Genomic DNA, 21571 nt, shown 5'->3' on the forward strand with positions numbered 1-21571 from the left:
TACCTCTACACGCAAAAGCGATCGACAGGTCATAGATCGTTCTGTAGGCCTACTGTGTTGGTCATTGTCGTCGCCTGTTGCCACAAGTACGACCTTCATCTTTATATTATTCTATGTGGGACAAGCAACTGCCAAATAGTGGGAGAAATGTGTTGAAAACATTATAATGAGCTGATTACATTACATTTTACGCAAAACCAAATATTTGAATAATATTCAAACAATCTGTCTGTGAACAAGGTGCTAACAAAATAATGTCATCACACGAAGGAAACAAGGAAAATTAAGCGACTAACAACAGAAGTGAATGAAATACATACCAAACATTACGCTTTTGTTAGACACGAATAACTGCACTTAATCTGACGACTTCATCGTCAAAGCAGGTCTGTGTTGACGATTCACACGAATCTGGCACTGATACATGGAGAGTTGAACTGGCTGCTTCTGCGTCATAGGACTGTTTTACAGCTTTAGATGGATTGTCGAACCTTTGTTGCAGTTTCCTCTTCATCGTCAGTTGAGGTGGGCTATTTGGGATGTCACCAAACAGTGTGGGTACCGCATTCCACACGAGTTTATTATTGTCTGCGTTCATGAACTGGTTTTGTTCGAAATGTAGCGAACAAAACCTAATATTATTATACAGGTAAACTGGGTCTTTTTTCATATGGTCTTCTCGTCTGCTGTTAACTAGCCATTTTCTGCTCCTAAAACTTAACATTAATACACATGTAGTTTGCAAGTGAATCCTGACGATACAGTTTAGTAACATGATCCTTAGGAAACTTAAAAAAAAGACAGCTGTGGTGTCTTCTTCCTGTTGTTGCTGCAATTTATTTCGTTACAAACGCTCCCGCTTGTAAAAACCATTGTAGAAGTCAAAATAAACATCCACTATTCGCTTCCACGATCGCGCCGAACTCACAGTTTAAGTTACTGGCCGCTTGGGGCGCTGCTGGCGCGGTAGGTAACAAAATCGAGGTGAAGTGTCGCGACTGTTACGTTAGACTGTGGTATTAGGTTGGTGCATAAGCTCGTAGCGTTTCTCCATAAGTTCGATAAACACGACAAATACACATAAGAGAGACTTTAGTCACCAATAATCTACTCTCCTTCAGTACTTACAATAGTGCGCCAATTATTCTTAGGTAACTTTTCGATTCCACGACTGTAGAAATCAGAAGATTCGAGACGAAGAAATCGTCGTGCCGTGTTCAGAGGACATTTTCAACCGAAAGTAAGTTCTTGAAGGCCGTTCGATAGAGAGCGGAAAAGGCGAAAATCTGAGGGCGCAATATCAGGTGAATAAGGCGGGTGTGGAATGATTTCCCAACTCAACTCCTGTATAGTGTTTTTTTGTCAGTCTAGTGGAATGCGGGCGGGCGTTATGGTGGAGTAACATCACTTCACGCTGTCTTTTTAGTAGTTGTTCTCGGACTGCGTCAGCAAGATGTTGCAATTGTTGACAATAAATGTCAGCATTGATAGTTACGTCTAGAGAACTCAGTTCGTAGTACATCGCACAGTCATTGTTCCACCAAATGCTCAACATAACTTTTGCGGATGCCCGCAGGCCTTGGTACGGGAAGTTGCTGCTTTCTTTCGGTTCGACCATTCCTTTCTTTTCCCTATGTTAGCATGAAGACAGCATTTGTCGTCACCAGTAACGATACAGGATGGAAATGACAAGTTTTGTTCACGAGCCAACTGACGACGAGCAAGCAGATATGCATTTTGTAATTTTGGCTCGGAGCATGCAGTACCCGTACACGCGATATTTGAACATTCCCCATTGCATGAAAATGTCGCATGACGGTGGAATGATCACAGTTCATCACATCTGCCAGTTCACGAGCACACTTACGTGAACCATTGTGGATTAATGCACCAAATCCCCGAAGATAGTACTGTACTTGGAAAGTCACTAATGTCAAAACGATCGTCCTTATAAGGAGAAAACCATTTTCTTACCGTGCTCTGTCCAATGGCGTTATTCCCATACAAGGCGCAAATGTTTCTGTCTGCCTCCGCTGCTGTCACCCCACTACTGAACTCAAACACAAGAATATGTCAGAAATGTTCCGAATTCTCCACTCGGCACTCAATTTTCTAGCATCGACAGCACCACTCACTATCTCCAAATGACGATAGGTAAACTGAAATAACAACAGTGAAGCACAAATAAAAAATAACATTCGATAAATATACCCGTAGCAAGCAGAATACCAACATACAAAACAAAAACGCTACTAAATTATCCACCGACCTAATATACAACATACCATATATGTGGAATGTGGATGTGGGAATGAGAGATCTGAAGAGGGGGAAAATAATTAGAGGAGATCAACACAAATGGGCTGAAGGTAGAGAAGGTGTGATGGAAACTTCCTGGCAGATTAAAACTGTGTGCCGAACCAAGACTCGAACTCGGAACCTCTGCCTTTCGCGGGCAAGTGCTCTACCATCTGAGTTACCCAAGCACGACTCACGCCCCGTCCTCAAAGTTTTAATCTGCCAGGAAGTTTCATATCAGCGCACACTCCACTGCAGAGTGAAAATCTCATTCTGGAAATATCCCAGGCTGTGGCGAAGCCAGGTCTCCGCAATATCTTTTCTTTCAGAAGTGCTAGTTCTGCAAGGTTCACAGGAGAGCTTCTGTTAAGTTTGGAAAGTAGGAGACGAGGTACTGGCAGAAGTAAAGCTGTGAGGGTGGGGCGTAAGTCGTGCTTGGGTAGCTCAGATGGTAGAGCACTTGCCCGCGAAAGGCATAGGTCCCGAGTTCGAGTCTCGGTCCGGCACACAGTTTTAATCTGCCAGGAAGTTTCATATCAGCGCACACTCTGCTGCAGAGTGAAAATCTCATTCTGGTCAAGGTGTGATGGGACGTAATGTGATGTTGGGTACATGGGTGAATGGGTGAGTGAATGAATGGAAGAATGAGGGAGGGTGATGAATTATACTCTATCAGGTCAAAAGTACCCAAACACCTTTTAGTGGACATTAATATGAAGTGTGTCCAGACTTTGTATTTATGGCGGCTCGAACTTTGCTGAAGACAATTTCAGTGAGATGTCTGAATGTCTGTGGAGGAACGGCAGTCCGTTGCCAAAACCAGAGAAGCTAGTGGTGTCGGAAGCTGGGTTCTGAAGCAAAGTCGACATTCCGTCTCACTCCAAAGCTGTTCCATTGGGTTCAGGTTGGGACTCTCGGGCAGGTCAGTCCATTTCAGCAATGTTATTGTCTACAAACCATAGCTTCACAGATTCTGCTTTAAGACAAGGTGGATTGTTATGCTGATACATAGCATCATCATCTCCAAACTTTTCCTGTATTGTACACATTAAACAGTGCTGCATAATGTGTTCATATCCTTCCACATTTATTGTTTTCTTAATACAATCAGGAGATTATGAAAAATACTCTCATACAATGACATTACGTCCTCCCTACTTCACTGTTGGCACTACACACAATCACAGATAATGTTCTCCAGGCATTCACCAAACTCAAACCCTTCCATCAGATTGACACAGAGTTTAGCATTACTCATCACTCCAAATCACTCAATTCCAGTCATCCACTGTCCAGTGGCATTGCTCTTTCCACCACCTCAAGCATCAAATACAAATGTGTGGCATATGACTAACTGCTCACCCATTGTACCCCATTCTTTATAACTCCCTGCAGGCAGTAATTTTGCTAGCTGGACTGATGGTGGCACTTCGGAACTCACAAGTGATTCCTTCCACTGATGTCATGTAATTTTTTACAATAACACTCCACAATGCTTAGCGGTCCCTGTTAGTCTGTCTGGTCTTAGTGTGGCTGTGGTTGTTACTTTGGATTTCTGCTTCACAGTCACATCACCAGCAGTGGAATGTAGAAGAGTAAAATGACTCTGGTGTATTTGTTACTCATGTGACGTCACATTTGAAGTGGCTGAGCTCTCCTGACTCACCCATTCTTCTGTTGCTGCTTTTTTTATTGACAATGTAATAGCCTCCACATCTTGTGCCATCTAGTGATCAATTCCTTGTTATGTAGTAGCATCTGGACACGTTTGATCAGCTAGTGTAAATGGAAGAGGGAGGGAGAATAAATTAAAGAGGGAAGTTATAAATGAACAATAGAAAGGAGGCAGAGGGAGGAATGAATGAATGTAGCAAACTACAAGTAAATGTATGAAGGAAACTAGGTACTACTGTTAGTGTTCGTGTTCCATGGATCATAATTGTGACTTATCACTATGAAATGGAGCAAGTCAGTGTTATAATTACTGTACATCTTCTCAGTGGGAAATATGGCAACATACAGATCATTTATATAATTCCTTAACTTTTTCTATTTTTAAATATTTTTGAATTAATGAAGGCAGCACTGAATAAATGGTTAATAAGAATGAGAGGCTGAAGCTTAAGTGAATGCAACTATGATGAAATGAATGAATATACCGGGTGATCAAAAAGTCAGTATAAATTTGAAAACTGAATAAACCACAGAATAATGTAGATAGAGAGGTAAAAATTGACTCACATGCTTGGAATGACATGGGGTTTTATTAGAACAAAAAAAACAAAGTTCACAAAATGTCTGACAGATGATGCTGGACAGCAAAACTGCTACCATGACAGGTGAGAGGTACGCTGATATGTTACAGAATCGCATCATCCCCAGCCTGGCTGATAAACACCTGCTGGAACGTACGATGTTTATGCAGGATGGTGATCCACCCCATATTGCTAGACACACGAAAGATCTCTTGCTCGCGTCGTTTGCTGATGATCGTGTGCTCAGCCACCACTTTTGTCATGCTTGGCCTCCCAGGTCCCCAGACCTCAGTCCGTGCGATTATTGGCTTTCGGGTTACCTGAAGTCGCAAGTGTATCGTGATCGACCGACATCTCTAGGGATGCTGAAAGACAACATCCGACGCCAATGCATCATCATAACTCCGGACATGCTTACAGTGCTGTTCACAACATTATTCCTCGACTACAGCTATTGTTGAGGAATGATGGTGGACATATTGAGCATTTCCTGTAAAGAACATCATCTTTGCTTTGTCTTACTTTGTTATGCTAATTATTGCTTTTCGGATCAGATGAAGCGCCATCTGTCGGACATTTTTTGAACTTTTGTATTGTTTTGGTTCTAATAAAACCCTATGTCATTCCAAGCATGTGTGTCAATTTGTACCCCTCTATCTACATTATTCCATGATTTATTAAGTTTTCAAATTTATACTGACTTTTTGATCACCCGGTGTGAATGAATGAAGCTTGAATGAATAAAATTGGGATGAAAAGAATGAATGAGGGAGAGAGTTTATTCTTTTCAAGGCTGCACTGTTAAGACTACTGAAAGAAAAATTTTACTTAGTTAACGGCAATTTCTGGAACAATTGCATTAATGTGTTGTGCAATTTGGAAGTGACTAGTGCATCTGTAATTTGCACACAAACCATCCAGTCTCTGAAGCTGAAAGAGCAATTAAAATTCATTTCATATTTCCAGAATAGACCTCTTTGAAGTGTTGATGGATGACACCATAGAAAATGTTGAGAGCATAGGGATATAAATGTGACTTTGGAAGCTGTGTGTGTGTGTGTGTGTGTGTGTGTGTGTGTTCTGACATTTTTGGAGTGTTGTCTGAAAGCTGGAGACTTTTGTTGCAGACAAGTGGTCAGCAAAGCGTCCTGAAGCAACCCACCATCCTGCTGGCGACACGCGGTACCATCTTCGCACAGCAGAAAATGGTCATACCAAAGCTCAACATCAAAGTTGAACCCAACACTTCAGGTGTGTTTGCACGCATTTTGCGATATCAATAATTTCCTCTTTATATCTCTTTTGTTGATATTCACATACTATGAAGGTACAAATATGCAGATTTGCAAATAATCCCCTGCTGTCACCCTTTAAATTTAATACTGTTAAAGTTTCTGTGTCTTTCTTTAGTAAAAATGTTAATAGAACAAAAATTTTATGAAATATGTAGACAGACAGAAAAGAGACAATGAAATGTCGGACAAACACCACCAAATTAACTTCTGGAGAAAATGTTTCATGCACTAAGCCCTCTGTGTAAGTATTCATATATGTATGGAGCATCTTGTTCTAAGTGATCTGTAAGAATTCCTAGGATTGTGCTAGCCCCAGGAAATGGCTACAAAGTGCCATAATTTTGAAGTGATGTTTTTCCACATTGCTTACACTGTAGCTCCACAAAGTTATTTTTTCCATTACAGGTGGCCACCATTACTGTCTTAACCACAGAGAGTTTCAATCCATTGTTTACATAGTCAGTCCACTGTCTGCATGTTTGTGACACATTGTCTTGACTAGTCAAAGCTGAATTTTGTTTCGTGGTTATGTTGTATGTATTAAAAAACCTCTTTCACAGGTACACGGTGACAATTATTGAACTATATGAAATAAAATCATCATAACATCTGAATGGTTTGCATTAGGATGTTCAAACTGCATGGTTGGCCGCAGGGCATGATGGGAATTAGTATGGTTTGGTTTAACAATGAAGCCCACTATCATTTGGATGAGTTCGTCAATAAGTAAAATTGGCGCATTTGGGAAACTGAGAATGTGCATTTTGCTATCGAGAAATCTCTTTGTCCTCAGCAGGTGACTGTGTGGTGTGCAATGTCCAGTCACGGAATTATTGGTGTGATATTCCTTGATGGCACGGTGACTACCAAATGGTACATGAAGGTTTTGGAAGATTATTTTATCCCCATTATCCAAAGTGACCCTGATTTCAACATGATGTGGTTCATGCAAGGCAGAACTCGCCCCCATCAAAGCAGGAGAGTGTTTGATGTCCTGGAGGAGTACTTTGAGGACCGCATTCTGGCTCAGGGGACCCAGAGGCCACTGGCATGGGCCTCGATTATCTGCCATATTCTCCAGATCTGAACACATGTGACTCCTTTGGTGGGGCTATATCAAAGGCAAGGTGTACAGCAATAACCCTAAAACCATTGCTAAGCTGAAAACAGCCATTCAGGAGGTCATCAACAGCATCAATGTTCCAACACTTGAGCGGGTCAAGCACAATTTCCCTGTTCGTCTGCGCCACATCATTGTCAATGATGGCAGATATATCAAACATGTCATAACCTAAATCTGAATATCTGTGGTCACGTTTACATGTTGAAAAAAGTGTGTGAATGCTGTAGTTTGTAACTAATTTACATTTTTTTTTTCATGTAGTTCAATAACTGTCACCCTCTACATCCTGACAATAACTAAAAGTGAGGATCAAGGCCACTGTCTTCAGTTGCTACACTAGAGTTACAGATGACTATTTAGAATTGTGAGCTGGCACAATAGCAATGTTCTGCATATTTTATACATGTGAACTTGCTTTTCACAATATCTGACCTGCTGCTTTTTATCAGTATGGAAAAAGTGTGGTTGATAATACTCAGACAACAAGTATGTCTAGTTGTTTGTGTGGTAAAAGTGAAAATCAACTTAGAATATCAATGTTGAAGTCACTATTTCATAATATACTGTATTTTTCTTTCATGTTAAATTGTTCTCTATTAATATTAATAGTTGTGTTACATACATGGACAATTGTCATGCTAAGTTAGAAACCCTCAGTTTAAATGCGGTTTTAGCAGTGTCTGATCATATCTACGATCCTTGCATTATTTCAGTTTGCTGGGATTTATCATTGTGCACATCTTTGGACCTTGTCTGGCCAGTCTATTGCATTATAAATAACATTTAAGTTTCCTGAATAGAATTTCAAGGAATCAGAGGCAGTTTCAAGATCACAGAATAAATCAAGAGGATAATTTTGCATTCTTATCCCTGCCAGGAATTGTGAGCTCAAACTGCTTTCTCTGGAGATGGGGGGGGGGGGGGGGGGGGCTACAGGCAGTCAGCAGGTTATGCCATAAAAATGAATCAGTAGTCTATTGTAGGCCATTTTCCCAAAATTTGTTGTAAGGACTAGAAGGAATGAAATGGATCTGTAATTAGAGGGGAATTACTTCATTTTTATGGACTGTATATTTATGTCTGTCAAGAAATTTTCCATAATTATTAGGTAGAGGTGTTCTACATGTTTGTGGCTTATGAAAGGTTGTGCGAAATCAGGACTTAAATCTGGGTTTCCCACTATCTCGAGTGATCACCTTACCATCAGGCTATCCATGCAAACAGACCAAATTTCCAGATGTCACACTATCTACATCCTTATACCACAGTATTGAAAGTAAAAAGACTGTGGTATAGGGCTGTAGATAGCATGACATATGGAAATGTGGATCTGTCCAGGATGCATGCGTGGGTAGCCTAATGATAAGGCGACCACTCACAATAAAGAGGAAATCCTGGTTCGAGTCCTGGTCTGGTACAAATTTTCACATGTCACCAACAGGTAGAACATCTATACCTAATACTGCGGATGCCAAGTTCCTCGCATTCAGCAAATTTATTTCAATCTAATTTTGAAACGGCGTCATTCTTGATCAATGTAAAAAAAGAGTCACTGATTCATTAGCTAGTGGTATTGATGATTTTCTGGATGTAGCATCAGACAGAGATGAGAGTTGCTGACTTGGCCATTGCTCACACAGGTTTCACACTGCCACCGACACCACCATCCTCAACCACTAGCGACAGTGAAGGCAACGCATCTCCAGGGCGCGAACCGACATCCCCAGGAGTAGGTGTAGCGTGTGGGGGGGGCCGCGTGCAACGCTCCAGCTCTGGCTCGACCACTCAGCAGCCTCGCCTCCTGCTTGCTGCCCCTGGCAGGCAGCCCATCCAGACACCACTCATCAGCAACCAGCCAGTAAGTGTACCAAGTGAAACAATACCAAATAGTGCTTCTATGTTAGCGCTTTCATATGCTTCACAAAACTGCAGTCTAGAAAATGCCTGCCGTTATCTACATTCGTCCCCTGTAACATATCAGAAAATACCTGTATATGGTTGTCCTTGGGAAAAACATCAGAAACTGGTGCACTTTCTGAAATATTTATAAATTATATACACAAACATTTCTTGGAAATGTCTACCTATTAGTGAAAATCATATCAAAATCTCTACAGTCACAGTCATCCTGAGATTAGCCCAGACATACAGACAGAACCATAACAGATGACTTCAGTTTATATACCTGTGTGTATTGATAGATGAATTTTGTAAAGCATTATTAAAAGGAAAAAAAAAAACACAAAATAAATTTATGTGGAGCAGATTGATGTTTCAGATTTCTTGGAAAAATTATGTGAAACTGAAGTGTGGCTACAAAGTTGACTGTTTATGAGTGCTGTATGAGCTATCATTGACTGTAAACAGGAAATGAGAAGATTAGGGTGTAATGTTCCATTGAGACCAAGATTGTTCAGGAGGAAGGAGATTACCATGGCTAAGATGTCATCTGGGTATTCATACCAAATTCTCAGTGGTGTTGAACCACAGTCATGCAGTAATTTTTAAGAGTGCAAACTGCCATTTTAATGTGTACAACTATATTTATCTTCTGTACTATCTAGATTTCAGCTTTTATGCCATTATCAAGTACAATGCCAAAAGTTGTTAGACCATTATTACATCATATCTGTCAAGGCAGTCCAAAGCATGTAAACAAGACCACACATCACATAACATGACATAATAACGGTCTGACAACTTTTAGCATTGTACTTGATAATGGCATAAAAGCTGAAATCTAGATAGTACATAAGTGAAATATAGTAATACACCATCAAACGGCAGTTTACTCTTTTAAAAATCGTATCAAATTATTGGGGAGAACATTGTAAACTCCAGTTAGAGTCAAGCCATTGTGTCATTTCCCTTGGTGCAAGTATTGTTAGTACATGACAAAGTCATATCAGAGGGAAAAACTGAATGAATTCAGAAACATGATGATCTAATTTTGCTGTTTATCAGTACAAGAATATTACAGAATTTCTTAGTGAGTTTCCGTAAGGACCCTTGGGAAAAAAATGACATTATTGCTGCAAGTGCTATTAGGCAACTTTGAAAAAGATTGTAAAACAGTTCTATTTCTCCCATCATATATCTCATAGAAGGATTGTGTGAATAAGGAAATATGGAAGCATATAATGAAATCAATCCATTACCTGCCCTCCCTCCATCCTCCTCCCACTTCATTTGCATGCAGAACAGAAAAGGGAGGAAAAATATTGGTACAAAGTACCCTCATCCATATATTATATAATGGCTTATGTAGTATTTATGTAAAAGTAGATATTAAATACAATATCTGCAATGATGGAAAAATTATTATACTCTTTTATGAATTCAGTCAAAATGATTAAAAACACAATACATTTCATGCATAAAATATACATTACCAGGTGTACACATTAAAAAATAATGTTTTGTGCTAGAAATATGCATTGTCTTTTAAAATTACTAATACACATGTTAGTCACCTACTTTATGACAACCATTTCATGGCCACATATTCAGAAACAATGTTTCTCAGATAATACAATAATATAAGGGGACCATAAAATTTAAACAAAACTGTTGAAAGCTATTTGAATAATTAACTAATTGTATGATTGTCATTGGTGAACATGTGGGAGATGGTAATGACTTAATGAAGCATACAAAACTATAGTTATTCATTTACTTTGGTGCAATTCTGTCATGACATGTACTGTAGCACTTTGACAGTAGGCAATGAAAATCTCAAACTCCATTTTGCTTTATTTCACAATAGAAGCAAAAATGGCTCCTTAAAAAACATATATATAAACTGATAGAGATAAAGTTCATACATGTGTAACAAGGTAGTAGAAGCCCAGTTATTGTCAGATCAGAGAAACCCAAACACTTTCAAATACATCTTTGATAATGGAGTTACTGGGTACTCAAATTGTGAGGTTTTCAGTGACAGATGGAGTTATGAGGTTTTCATCAACTTTCAGATAGCAAAAGTAACATCCATATCTCCATAGCTTCAGGGCCTGATAAAATCCCTCTCAGATTTTATATTGAATTTGCAGCTGAGTTAGCCCCTCTTCTTACTCTAATCTATTGTAGGTCTCTCGAACAAAAAACTGTGCACATTAATTGGAAGAAAGCACAGGTAACACCCATCTACAAGAAGGGTAGTAGAAATGACCCACAAAACTACAGTCCAATATCTTTGACGTTGATTTGTTGTATAATCTTAGAAAATATCCTGAGTTTAAACATAATGAGGTGTTGTGAACAGAATGACCTCCTCAATGCCAACCAGCACGGATTCTGAAAACATCGATGATGTGAAACCCAACTTGCACTTTTCTTACATGACATACTGAAAGCTTTAGATCAAGACAGTCAGGAGCATGCAGTATTTCTTGATTTCTGAAAAGCATTTGACTCAGTACCACACCTACACTTACTGTCAACAAGTTAAATTTGTGACTGGACTGAGGACTTTTTGGTAGGGAGGACACAACATTTTACGTTGGACAGAGAGTCATTGTCAGATGTAGGAGTAACTTCATGTGTGGCCCACGAAAGTGTGTTGGGCCCTTGCTGTTCATGTTGTATGTTAATGGCCTTGCAGACAATATTAATAGTAACTTCAGACATTTTGCAGATTATTACAGTAATCTATAATGAAGTACAGTCTCGAAGAAGCTGCATAAATATTCAGTCAGAGATTGATAAGATTGTTCAAAGTGGTGCAAAGATTGGCTACTTGCTTTAAATATTCAGAAATGTAAAATAGTGCATTTCACAAAATTGAAAAACTTACTATCCTATGACTCTAATATCAATGAGTCACAGCTGGAATCAGCCAACTCATACAAATAGCTGTGTGTAACACTTTGCAGGGATATGAAATGGAATGATCGTATAAGCTCAGTTGTGGCTAAAGCAGGTGGTAGACTTCAGTTTATTGGCAAAATACTGGGGAAATGCAAGCAGTCTACAAAAGAGATTGCTGATAACTCACTCATGTGACCAATTCTAGAATATTCCTCAAGTGTGTGGGACCCATATCAAATAAGACTAGCAGGGGATATTAAACATACACAGAAAAGGGCAGCACAAATGGTCACAGGTTTGTTTGGCTCATTGAAAGTGTTACAGTGATGCTGAAGAAACTGAACTGGTAGACTCTTGAATATAGATGTAAACTACCTAGTGCAAGTCTTTCGATTTGACGCCACTTCGGCGACTTGTGCGTCGATGGGGATGAAATGATGATGATTAGGACAACACAACACCCAGTCCCTGAGTGGAGAAAATCTTCGACCCAGCCGGGAATCGAACCCGGGTCCTTAGGATTGACAGTCTGTCACGCTGAAAACTCAGCTACTGGGGGCGGACAACTATTCAGAGAAAGTCTACTAACAAAGTTTCAAGAACCAGCTTTAAATGATGACTCTAGGAATGTACTACAACTCTCTATGTATCACTCACATAGGGATCATGAGGACAAGATCAGAATAATTGCAATAAGCACAGAAGCATTCAAACAATTCTTCTCATCCCCCACTCCATACATGAATTGAACAGGAAGAAATCCTAATAACTGGTGCAATGGAACTTACCCCTCCCATGCACTTTGGTATGGTTTGCAGAGTATCTGTAGATGTAAATATATTAAGGCATTATTCTTATGAATCATTTAATTTTTCTCTGGAATCATTCAGGTAAAATGCAAATTCTGTGGTACCTTAGAAACAGGCTATGTTGTGTGAAGGTGATGATGATGATTTGGTCTCACCATTAAATAATGCTAATGTAATGGTTAACATACAAGCAAACAGCATGTTGCACTTGGATAATGCTTAACTTTCCATGTTATAGGATTTCTGAGGGATAGTACTCTTTAGTTTTAAAAACAATTTGTAATCATTGTGAGAAAAAGCCTGATTCTAAAAATGTATCTCTTACAGAAAGGGTCAACAGGAATGTTGATACTGACAGAGGAAGAGAAGAGAACACTTCTGGCTGAAGGATACCCAATCCCAACAAGACTTCCACTCACAAAAGCTGAGGAAAAGTCCCTAAAGAAGATAAGGAGGAAAATCAAGAATAAGGTAATTTTTGATGCAGCTGCAGTATACTAGCAGTCTGAACTATACTTACTCTCTTCTTACTACCTGAAAATATTTTTTATATCACTAAAGAATTTATATAATAATGTTTGCTTGTAGAAATATTCATGCAAAATGCACACTGTGTGATAAAAAAAATGGTTCAAATGGCTCTGAGCACTATGGGACTTAACATTTGTGGTCATCAGTCCCCTAGAACTTAGAACTACTTAAACCTAACTAACCTAAGGACATCACACACATCCATGCCCAAGGCAGGATTCGAACCTGCGACCGTAGCAGTCGCGCGATTCCGGACTGAGCGCCTTAACCGTGAGACCACCTTGAGACCACCGCGGCCGGCTGTGTGATAAATGTTGAGCAATCATTGCCATACAAAAAGACACATTAAATTGCTTATAGATTTCTTTCAGCTACATCATATTTAATTTGTCTTATCCTGATTATAAAATTTGAAATTGTACTATAGGTCCTTACAAACAACATTTAATGAAATATGTATGTTATGACCATTTGATTTGTAAAAGAGAGTTAATATTTTTGTCAAAAAGTTTGAATTGTTGTAAATCCTTACCATTTACGTATTTATAAGTCTTACCTGATTTGTTTTCAACTTATTAGCAAATGACTCCAAAAAGAATATATTTCTCTGACATATGCTATTTTTTTTAATATGCAAAATGTTTCAAAGAGCAAGGAGAACTTTGTTTATAGCTAAAATATCCTAATTGCTTGACAAGTCAGTTGTCAGACAATTTTTGAACTGGTAACAGTACCTTCACCATCACTGTCCATTCTCTGAACGATGGTATCTACTTTTTCATATTTATTTTGAGTTGAAGCTGAAAACAGCTCAATACCGTACAAAACTTAGAAATTTGTACCTAAGTAAAAAACTAGCAATATAAGAGAGAGGAAACAAAGCCTCTGACTTTACTCAAAGCAATATATGTATATTGATTTCTGGAGTGTAGGGATTGCTCACTGACCTGGTACTCCTGCAACCCTTTATATGGTCAAAAAGTGATCACCATGAAACTCAAAGCAAAAGTATACTTAACGAAGGGCATTACAAGAAACAATCAATGAGACATACATTAATTTGTGAAAACTGCAAAACTGAGGAAGTATGACTGAAATGAACGTTATGCTGCTGATTGGGTTCATTACAGTACACAAATAACAAGTTCACAGAATTGTAAATAATGTCTCACTTGCGAAATTCAGTATGTTGTAGAACACCTCCATGCTGCATTCAAAATCTGTAGGTGTTTCTTATCAATGTTGTTGAACTCCATAGATATTGTTTGATGAAAGATTGTTGATGGAGATCACAACCAGCCTCACATTTGAGGCTGTTTGTGGTGTTCCCACCTCCACCTCCACCCACCCCACCCTCACCCTCACCCCCAGCAGTATCAAAGACTCTGTAAACATCATGGTATGGAATCGAAGAGAGCCTGAAAATATTCCTGATGAATCTTTCTCCATGCAATTTATGTGTGACTCCACAGGGCACCAACAGTGGTTCTGAAAGGACTGTGATGGATAAATTGCTAACAAATCATGTTCCATTCCCATGCATATACACACCGCCACGCAAGCCAAGGAAGTGGTAGTGTCCATCTTTCCTTGAAAAATAGGTGCACAATTCTTGTCACATGGAGTATGACTTTACCACAAAATATGACACGTAGAGTTGCATGAAGGATGGACTGCACCTACTGCTCTAAACCAAAGTGAGCTAATAACAATCCTGTAGGAGGAACATCTGCAGCTGAGCATTATACCAAAGATTGAAAATACCACTACGGTTTAAAGTTCTTTTTCTATTATCACACAACCAGTTTCGGGCTCTCATATGCCCATCTTCAGATGTCGTAACTCGGTGCTGTGAACCCAACCATTGGCCTGAAAAACACTGATGTGGGTGTGCCAACTGTAAAAATTGTTAGTTCACCTAAACAGGTCATTCCAAAGGACTCAAATATGCTAAATCTCATGTTAGTAAATTGTCGAAGTGTCTGTAGCAAGATCACTGAGTTACTCTCTGAAATAAACAGCATTGTTGACAAGACCAATTGCAGACCTCTGGTACAGAGCCGACTGGAGGGTCTGAATCAGAGGCTCAAGACGGTTCTGCGACCATGCAGGCTGCAGGTTCCTCAACTTGCACCATAGGGGTTTCAGGTTTTGCTAAATAGGTCAGGTGTCCACTACACACAGGAGGTGGCTACACGGGTAGCAGGGGCTGTGTGGCATGGACTGGGCAGTGTTTTACATTAGACAGTCTCGGGAAAGATCAAAAAGGGCTCATCTCAAAGGGTACAGGGCAAAGAAACGACGAGAATCGACCAAGCAGCAGTCGGTATTGTAGTTGTAAATTGTCATAGCTGTGTTGGAAAAGTACCGGAGCTTGAAGCACTGATAGAAAGCACTGAAGCTGAAATCATTATAGGAACAGAAAGCTGGCTAAAGCCGGAGATAAATTCCGCCAAAATTTTTACGGAGGCGCAAACTGTGTTCAGAAAAGGTAGGTTAAATAAAGTAGGTGATGCTGTGTTTGTGTCTATTGGTAGTAGTTTATCTTGTAGTGAAGTTGAAATAGATATTTCCTGCAAATTACTATGGGCAGAGGTTCTACTCAACAGCCGTACCAAAATAATAATTGGCTCCTTCTACCGACCCCCCCCAACTCAGCTGATATAATAGCTGAATGGTTCACAGAAAACTTGGATCTCATTACAAATAAGTACGCCACTCATACAGTTATAATTCGTGGAGACTTCAGTCTACCCTCAATTTGTTGGCGAAAGTACATGTTCAAAGCTGGTGGTAGACAGAAAAAAATCTTCTGAAATTGTACTAAATGCTTTCTCCAAGAATTACTTTAAACAATTAGTTCATGAGCGCACACAAATTGTAAATGGTTGCAAAAAACACACTTGACCTCTTAGCCACAAATAATCCTGAACTAATAGAGAGCATAATGATAGATACACGAATTAGTGAACACAAGGTCATTGTAGCGAGGCTCAAAACCATATCAACTAAAACCACTAAAAATAAACACAAAATTTATCTATTTAATACAGTAGATAAAAATTCGCTTGATGCCTTCCTAACAGAGAGTCTCCAATCCTTCCAAGCTAATTATGTAAGTGTAGACCAGATATGGCTCAAATTCAAAGATACAGTATCGACAGCTATAGATAGATTCATACCGCCTAAGTTAATAAGAAACAGGACTGATCCACCATGGTACACAAAACATGTCAGAACACTGTTGCAGAATCAACGAAAAAAGCATGCCAAATTCAGAAGAATGCAAAATCCCCAAAACTGGCTAAGTTTGACAGAAGCTCGAAATTTAGTGCGGATGTCAATGCGAGATGCTTTTAATAGTTTCCACAAGGAAACATTGTCTCAAAGTATGGTAGAATACCCAAAGAGATTCTGGTCATATGTAAAGTACACCAGTGGCAAAAACAGTCAATACCGTCACTGCAATAGCGATGGAGATGTTACCGATGATGGTGCCACTAAAGCGGAGTTACTAAATACAGTTTTCTGTATTTCCTTCTCGAAAGGAGATGAAGTAAATATTCCAGAATTCAAAACCAGAACAGCTGTTAGCATGAGTGACATAACAGTAGATATCTTAGGTGTTGCGAAACAACTCAAATCATTTAAGAAAGGCAAATCTTCCAGTCCAGATGGTATACCAATCAGGTTCCTTTCAGAGTATGCAGATACAATAGTGCCTTTCTTAGCAATCATATACAACCGCTCACTTTCCTAAAGACTGAAAAGTAGCACAGGTCACACCAATATTCAAGAAAGTAAATAGGAGTAACCCACTGAATTACAGACCCATATCACTGTCCTCAAATTGCAGTAGGATTTTGGAGCACATACTGTACTCAAACATTATGAATCACATTGAAGAAAATGACTTATTGATACATAACCAACACGGTTTCCGAAAATATCGTTCTTGTGCAATGCAGCTAGCTCTTTATTCCCATGAAGTAATGAGTGCTGTCGACAAGGGATCTCAAATCGATTCCATATTCCTAGATTTCCAGATGGCTTTTGATACCGTTCCTCACAAGAGGCTATTAATCATATTGCATGCATATGGAGTGCCATCTCAGTTGTGTGACTGGATTCATGATTTCCTCTCAGAGAGGTCACAGTTCGTGGTGATAGACGGTAAATCATCGAGTAGAAGAGAAGTGATATCTGGCAATTCCGCAAGGTAGTGTCATAGGCCCTCTGCTGTTCCTGATTTACATAAATGATCTAGGTGATAATCTGAGCAGCCCCCTTAGATTGTTTGCAGATGACACTGTAATTTACCATCTAGTAAAACCATCAGATGATCAATTCCAATTACAAAATGATCTACAGAGAATTTCTGTAGGTTGCGAAAAGTGGCAATTGGCACTAAACAAAGAAAAGGTTGAGGTCATCCACATGAGTACTAAAAGAAATACAAAAAATTTTGGGTGTACGATAAATTGCAGAAATGTAAGGGCTGTCAATTTGACTAAATATCTATGAATTACAGTTACAAGCAACTTAAATTGGAAAGACCACATAGATAATATTGTGGGGAGGACGAAACAAAGACTGCGATTTGTTGGCAGAACACTTAGAAGATGCGACAAACCCACTAAAGAGACAGCCTGCATTACACTTGTCCATCCTCTGCTGGAATATTGCTGCGCAGTGTGGGATCCTTACCAGGTAGGATTGACGGAGGAAATCAAAAAAGTGCAAAGAAGGGCAGCTTGTTTTCTGTTTCATGCAATAGGGGTGAGAGTGTCAGTGATACGATACGCGAGTTGGGTTGGCAGTCACTGAAACAAAGGCAGTTTTCTTTGCAGTGAGATCTATTTACGAAATTTCAATCACCAAATTTCTCTTCCAAATGCAAAAATATTTTGTTGACACCCACCTATGTAGGGAGAAAAGATCATCATAATAAAATAATAGAAATCAGAACTCAAATGGAAAGATTTAGGTGTTCCTTTTTCCCACGCACCATTCGAGAGTGGAATGGTAGAGAAGTAGTATGAAAATGGTTCAATGAACCCTCTGCCAGGCACTTAAGTGTGAATTGCAGAGTAACCATGTAGACGTAGATGTAGAATGCCAATATTGCATTAGGTACTGAAAGCTGGTTGAAACCAGACATAAATAGCAGTGAAATTTTGAACTCGGATTGGACAATGTTTAGGAAGGATAGGACTGATGCTATGGGAGATGGTGTGTTCATTGCAGTTAAAAGCTGTTTAAATGAAATTGAGATCGATACTGGGCCGGTCTGCAAAATAGTGTGGATAAAGTTGTCAATCAGACAAGGAGTGACCATTGTATTAGGACATTTTTATACACCACCAGCATCCGCAACAAACATCACGGAATGTTTCAGGGAAAGTACATAGGAAATAAATATCCAAATTATCCATAGTTACAGGTGAAGACTTTAATCTGGCGTCCATTGACTGGGAAAATTACACATTTATCACAGGGGGCAGAAGCAAAGACACATGTGAAGTTATTTTAGGAGCACTCTATACATACAACCTTGAGCAATTGATTAGAAAACCAACTTGAGATGGGAACATATTAGATATCTCGGCAACAAACAGACCTGATCTTTTTGAGGAAGGTATCTAGAAGAAGGTATTAGCGACCATAACATCTTTGTGGCTTCTATGTCAGTGGAAGTTGCAAAAAAAAAACAAAGAAACTGCATCGAGTTTTCTTGTTTGGAAAGTAAATAAAGGTGTCATTAATGAATATATTCATAGTCAGCTCCAAGCATTCACCACGGGACACAAAGATATTGAGCACCTTTGGTCAGAATTTGAAGGTATTGTCCGCCACATGCTAGAGAAATATGTGCCTAGCGAAAATATAGGGGAGGGAACAGATCCACCTTGCTGAGAAAGCAGAGAATTTTGTGCAGTCATTTTAAATGTAGTCACTGGTCTGCTGACAAAGAGAAATTATGCAAAATGAAAGCAGCTGTCAGAAGGTCAATGAAGATTCTTTTAACAAGTTTGAAAGCAATATTTTATCTGCAGATTATAAAAATAAACCCAAAAAATTTTGGTCATACGTAAAATCTATGAACGCTACAAATAATTCAATACCTTCTCTTGCAGATAGTATGGGTAATGTAAAGGATGATGGTAAACAGAAGGGCAAAATTCGAAATCTAGCTTTGAAAAACTCATTTACGGTAGAGGATTGCAGCACCTTTCCCCCTTTCAATTATCGAAGAAATGCAAGGATGGCTGATATGGTGTTTAGTGTATCTAGGATTGTAAAACAGTTAAGATCCTTAGATGCCAGGAAGGCACCTGGCCCAGACAGTATCCCCGTAAGATTTTATGTTGACTATGCTACAAATATAGCACCATTCTTATCCATCATCTATCAGAGATCATTGGAACAGCAGAAGGTTCCACAGGACTGGAAGATGGCCCAGGTCATAGCAATCTATAAAAAGGGTAGGAAATCGGATGCACATAATTACCGGCCAATTTTACGGACATCAATTTGTTGTAGAATCATGGAACATATTCTGTGTTCAGGCATAGTGACCTTTCTAGACTCTGAGAAGCACATCTGCAGGAACCAGCATGGTTTTAGGAAACAGCGGTCATGCAAGACACAGCTGGCCCTCTTTGTGCATGATATGCAACAGGCTCCAGATACCAGCTCCCAGGTTGATGCCATATTCCTCGACTTTTCAAAGGGGTTTGACTCAGTTCCACACTGTCGCTTGCTCCAAAAAGTGCGTGCTTATGATCTATCCAATTATGTATGTGGTTGGATAGAAAGTTCTCTAACAGACAGAGAGCAGTATATCATCCTGAATGGGGAGACTTCAACAGAAACAAGCGTAACATCAGGTGTGCCCCAGATCAGTGTAATAGGTCCACTGCTTTTTACGATTTACATAAACGATATAGTTGATGTTATTGACAACAGCATTAGACTGTTTCCTGATGATACTGTAGTCTACAGGAAAGTAGTATCACATGAAAGTTGTGAACAAATTAATGAGGATTTGCAGAAAATAGATGCGCGGTGTAATGACAGGCAGGTATCTCTCAATATTAGTAAGTGTAACCTACTGCATATAACAAAGCGAAAATCCCCATTAATGTACAAGTACAAAATAAATGCCCAGTCTTTGGAAGCGGTAACATCTGTCAAGTATCTGGGAGTGACTATTGGAAATGATCTCAAGTGAAATGATCAGATTACACAAGCAACGGGTAAGACGAACTCCAGATTGTGGTTTATTGGTAGAATCCTGAAGTGATGCAGTCCTTCAACAAAGTAAATTGCTTACCATACTTTAGTTCGACCAGTCTTAGAGTATTGTTTGTCTGTACAGGACCCTTACCAGTTGGGTCTGATTCAAGAGATTGAGAAGGTCCAAAGAAGAGTAGCAAGATTCGTGACTGGTACATTTAGCCATCATGAGAGCGTTACAAATCTCATAGAAAGTTTGAAGTGGGACTCACTTGCAGACAGATGATGCACAACGGAAGGGGCTGCTCATTAAATTCCAAAATCCGATCTTCACTGAGGATTTAGAGCATATATTATTACCACCAACTTTCATATCGCACTATGATCACCATACCAAGATAAGGGAAATCAGAGCTCGTACTGAGGTGTTCAGACAGTCGTTTTTCCCTCACATGATCTGTGAGTGGAACAGAGGGGGTGAGGGGGGGGGGGGAATTATGACTTAAGCGCGAATTGTGCCCTTCGCCACATACCACTTGGTGGCTAGCAGAGTATATATGTAGATGTATAAGTACAAGTCCACCACGGCACTTGGGGGTCACAGCACCAAGTTATGACACCTGAAGATGGCCGTATAAGAGCCTGAAACCGGTCGTGTGATAATAATAAAAGAACTTTACAACTTTAACAGTATTTTCAACCTCTGGCCAAGTGTGCTAGCACAATGGTACTGGCACTAGACACAGGGATCAAAAATTCATCTAGCTATCTAAATTTAGATTTTCCACAATTTTCTCAAATCACTTAAGGGAAATGCCAGAAGAATTGCATAAAAAAGCACATGATCAGTTTCTTTTTCTGTCTCTTGGCAAATTGCAGAGGTGCTCAGTCTCTAGTTACCTCATCATCAATGGCACATTTAACCCTAGTCTCCCTTCATTTTTTGCTCAAAAATCTCCATGGTGAAGGAGCTATTATCATATTGCTCTCAGTACCAGATTTCATCAAAAGTACGCAGAATTGTTTAGTTTTACGTTCTAAGTTTATATGTCCAATTGTCACTTTTTCTGATGTATTTTGACATTAGTATTCATATTGAATGTTAACTCTGTTGGTGGTTGTCGAGAAGTTTACACATTTTTAGTAAGCTAAGTGCTTTTTAACTTGTAAAAATACTGTAAGAATGGATTTGCATTAAATGTTACTTTAAGA

The 21571-nt window shown here is 39.3% G+C and overlaps 1 protein-coding gene across 1 annotated transcript in view; it reads left to right on the forward strand.

Moving 5' to 3' along the window:
- LOC126199662 (cyclic AMP response element-binding protein A-like) overlaps positions 1–21571 on the forward strand; it is a 160582-nt gene that overhangs the window by 128137 nt on the left and 10874 nt on the right. Inside the window, exons 4-6 of the mRNA XM_049936591.1 lie at positions 5681–5804; positions 8612–8829; positions 12917–13060. Coding sequence (XP_049792548.1) covers positions 5681–5804; positions 8612–8829; positions 12917–13060 — 486 coding nt within the window. The remainder of the gene's footprint in view (positions 1–5680; positions 5805–8611; positions 8830–12916; positions 13061–21571) is intronic.

Source organism: Schistocerca nitens, chromosome 8 (genome assembly GCF_023898315.1).
Source record: "Schistocerca nitens isolate TAMUIC-IGC-003100 chromosome 8, iqSchNite1.1, whole genome shotgun sequence".
Lineage (NCBI taxonomy): Eukaryota > Metazoa > Arthropoda > Insecta > Orthoptera > Acrididae > Schistocerca > Schistocerca nitens.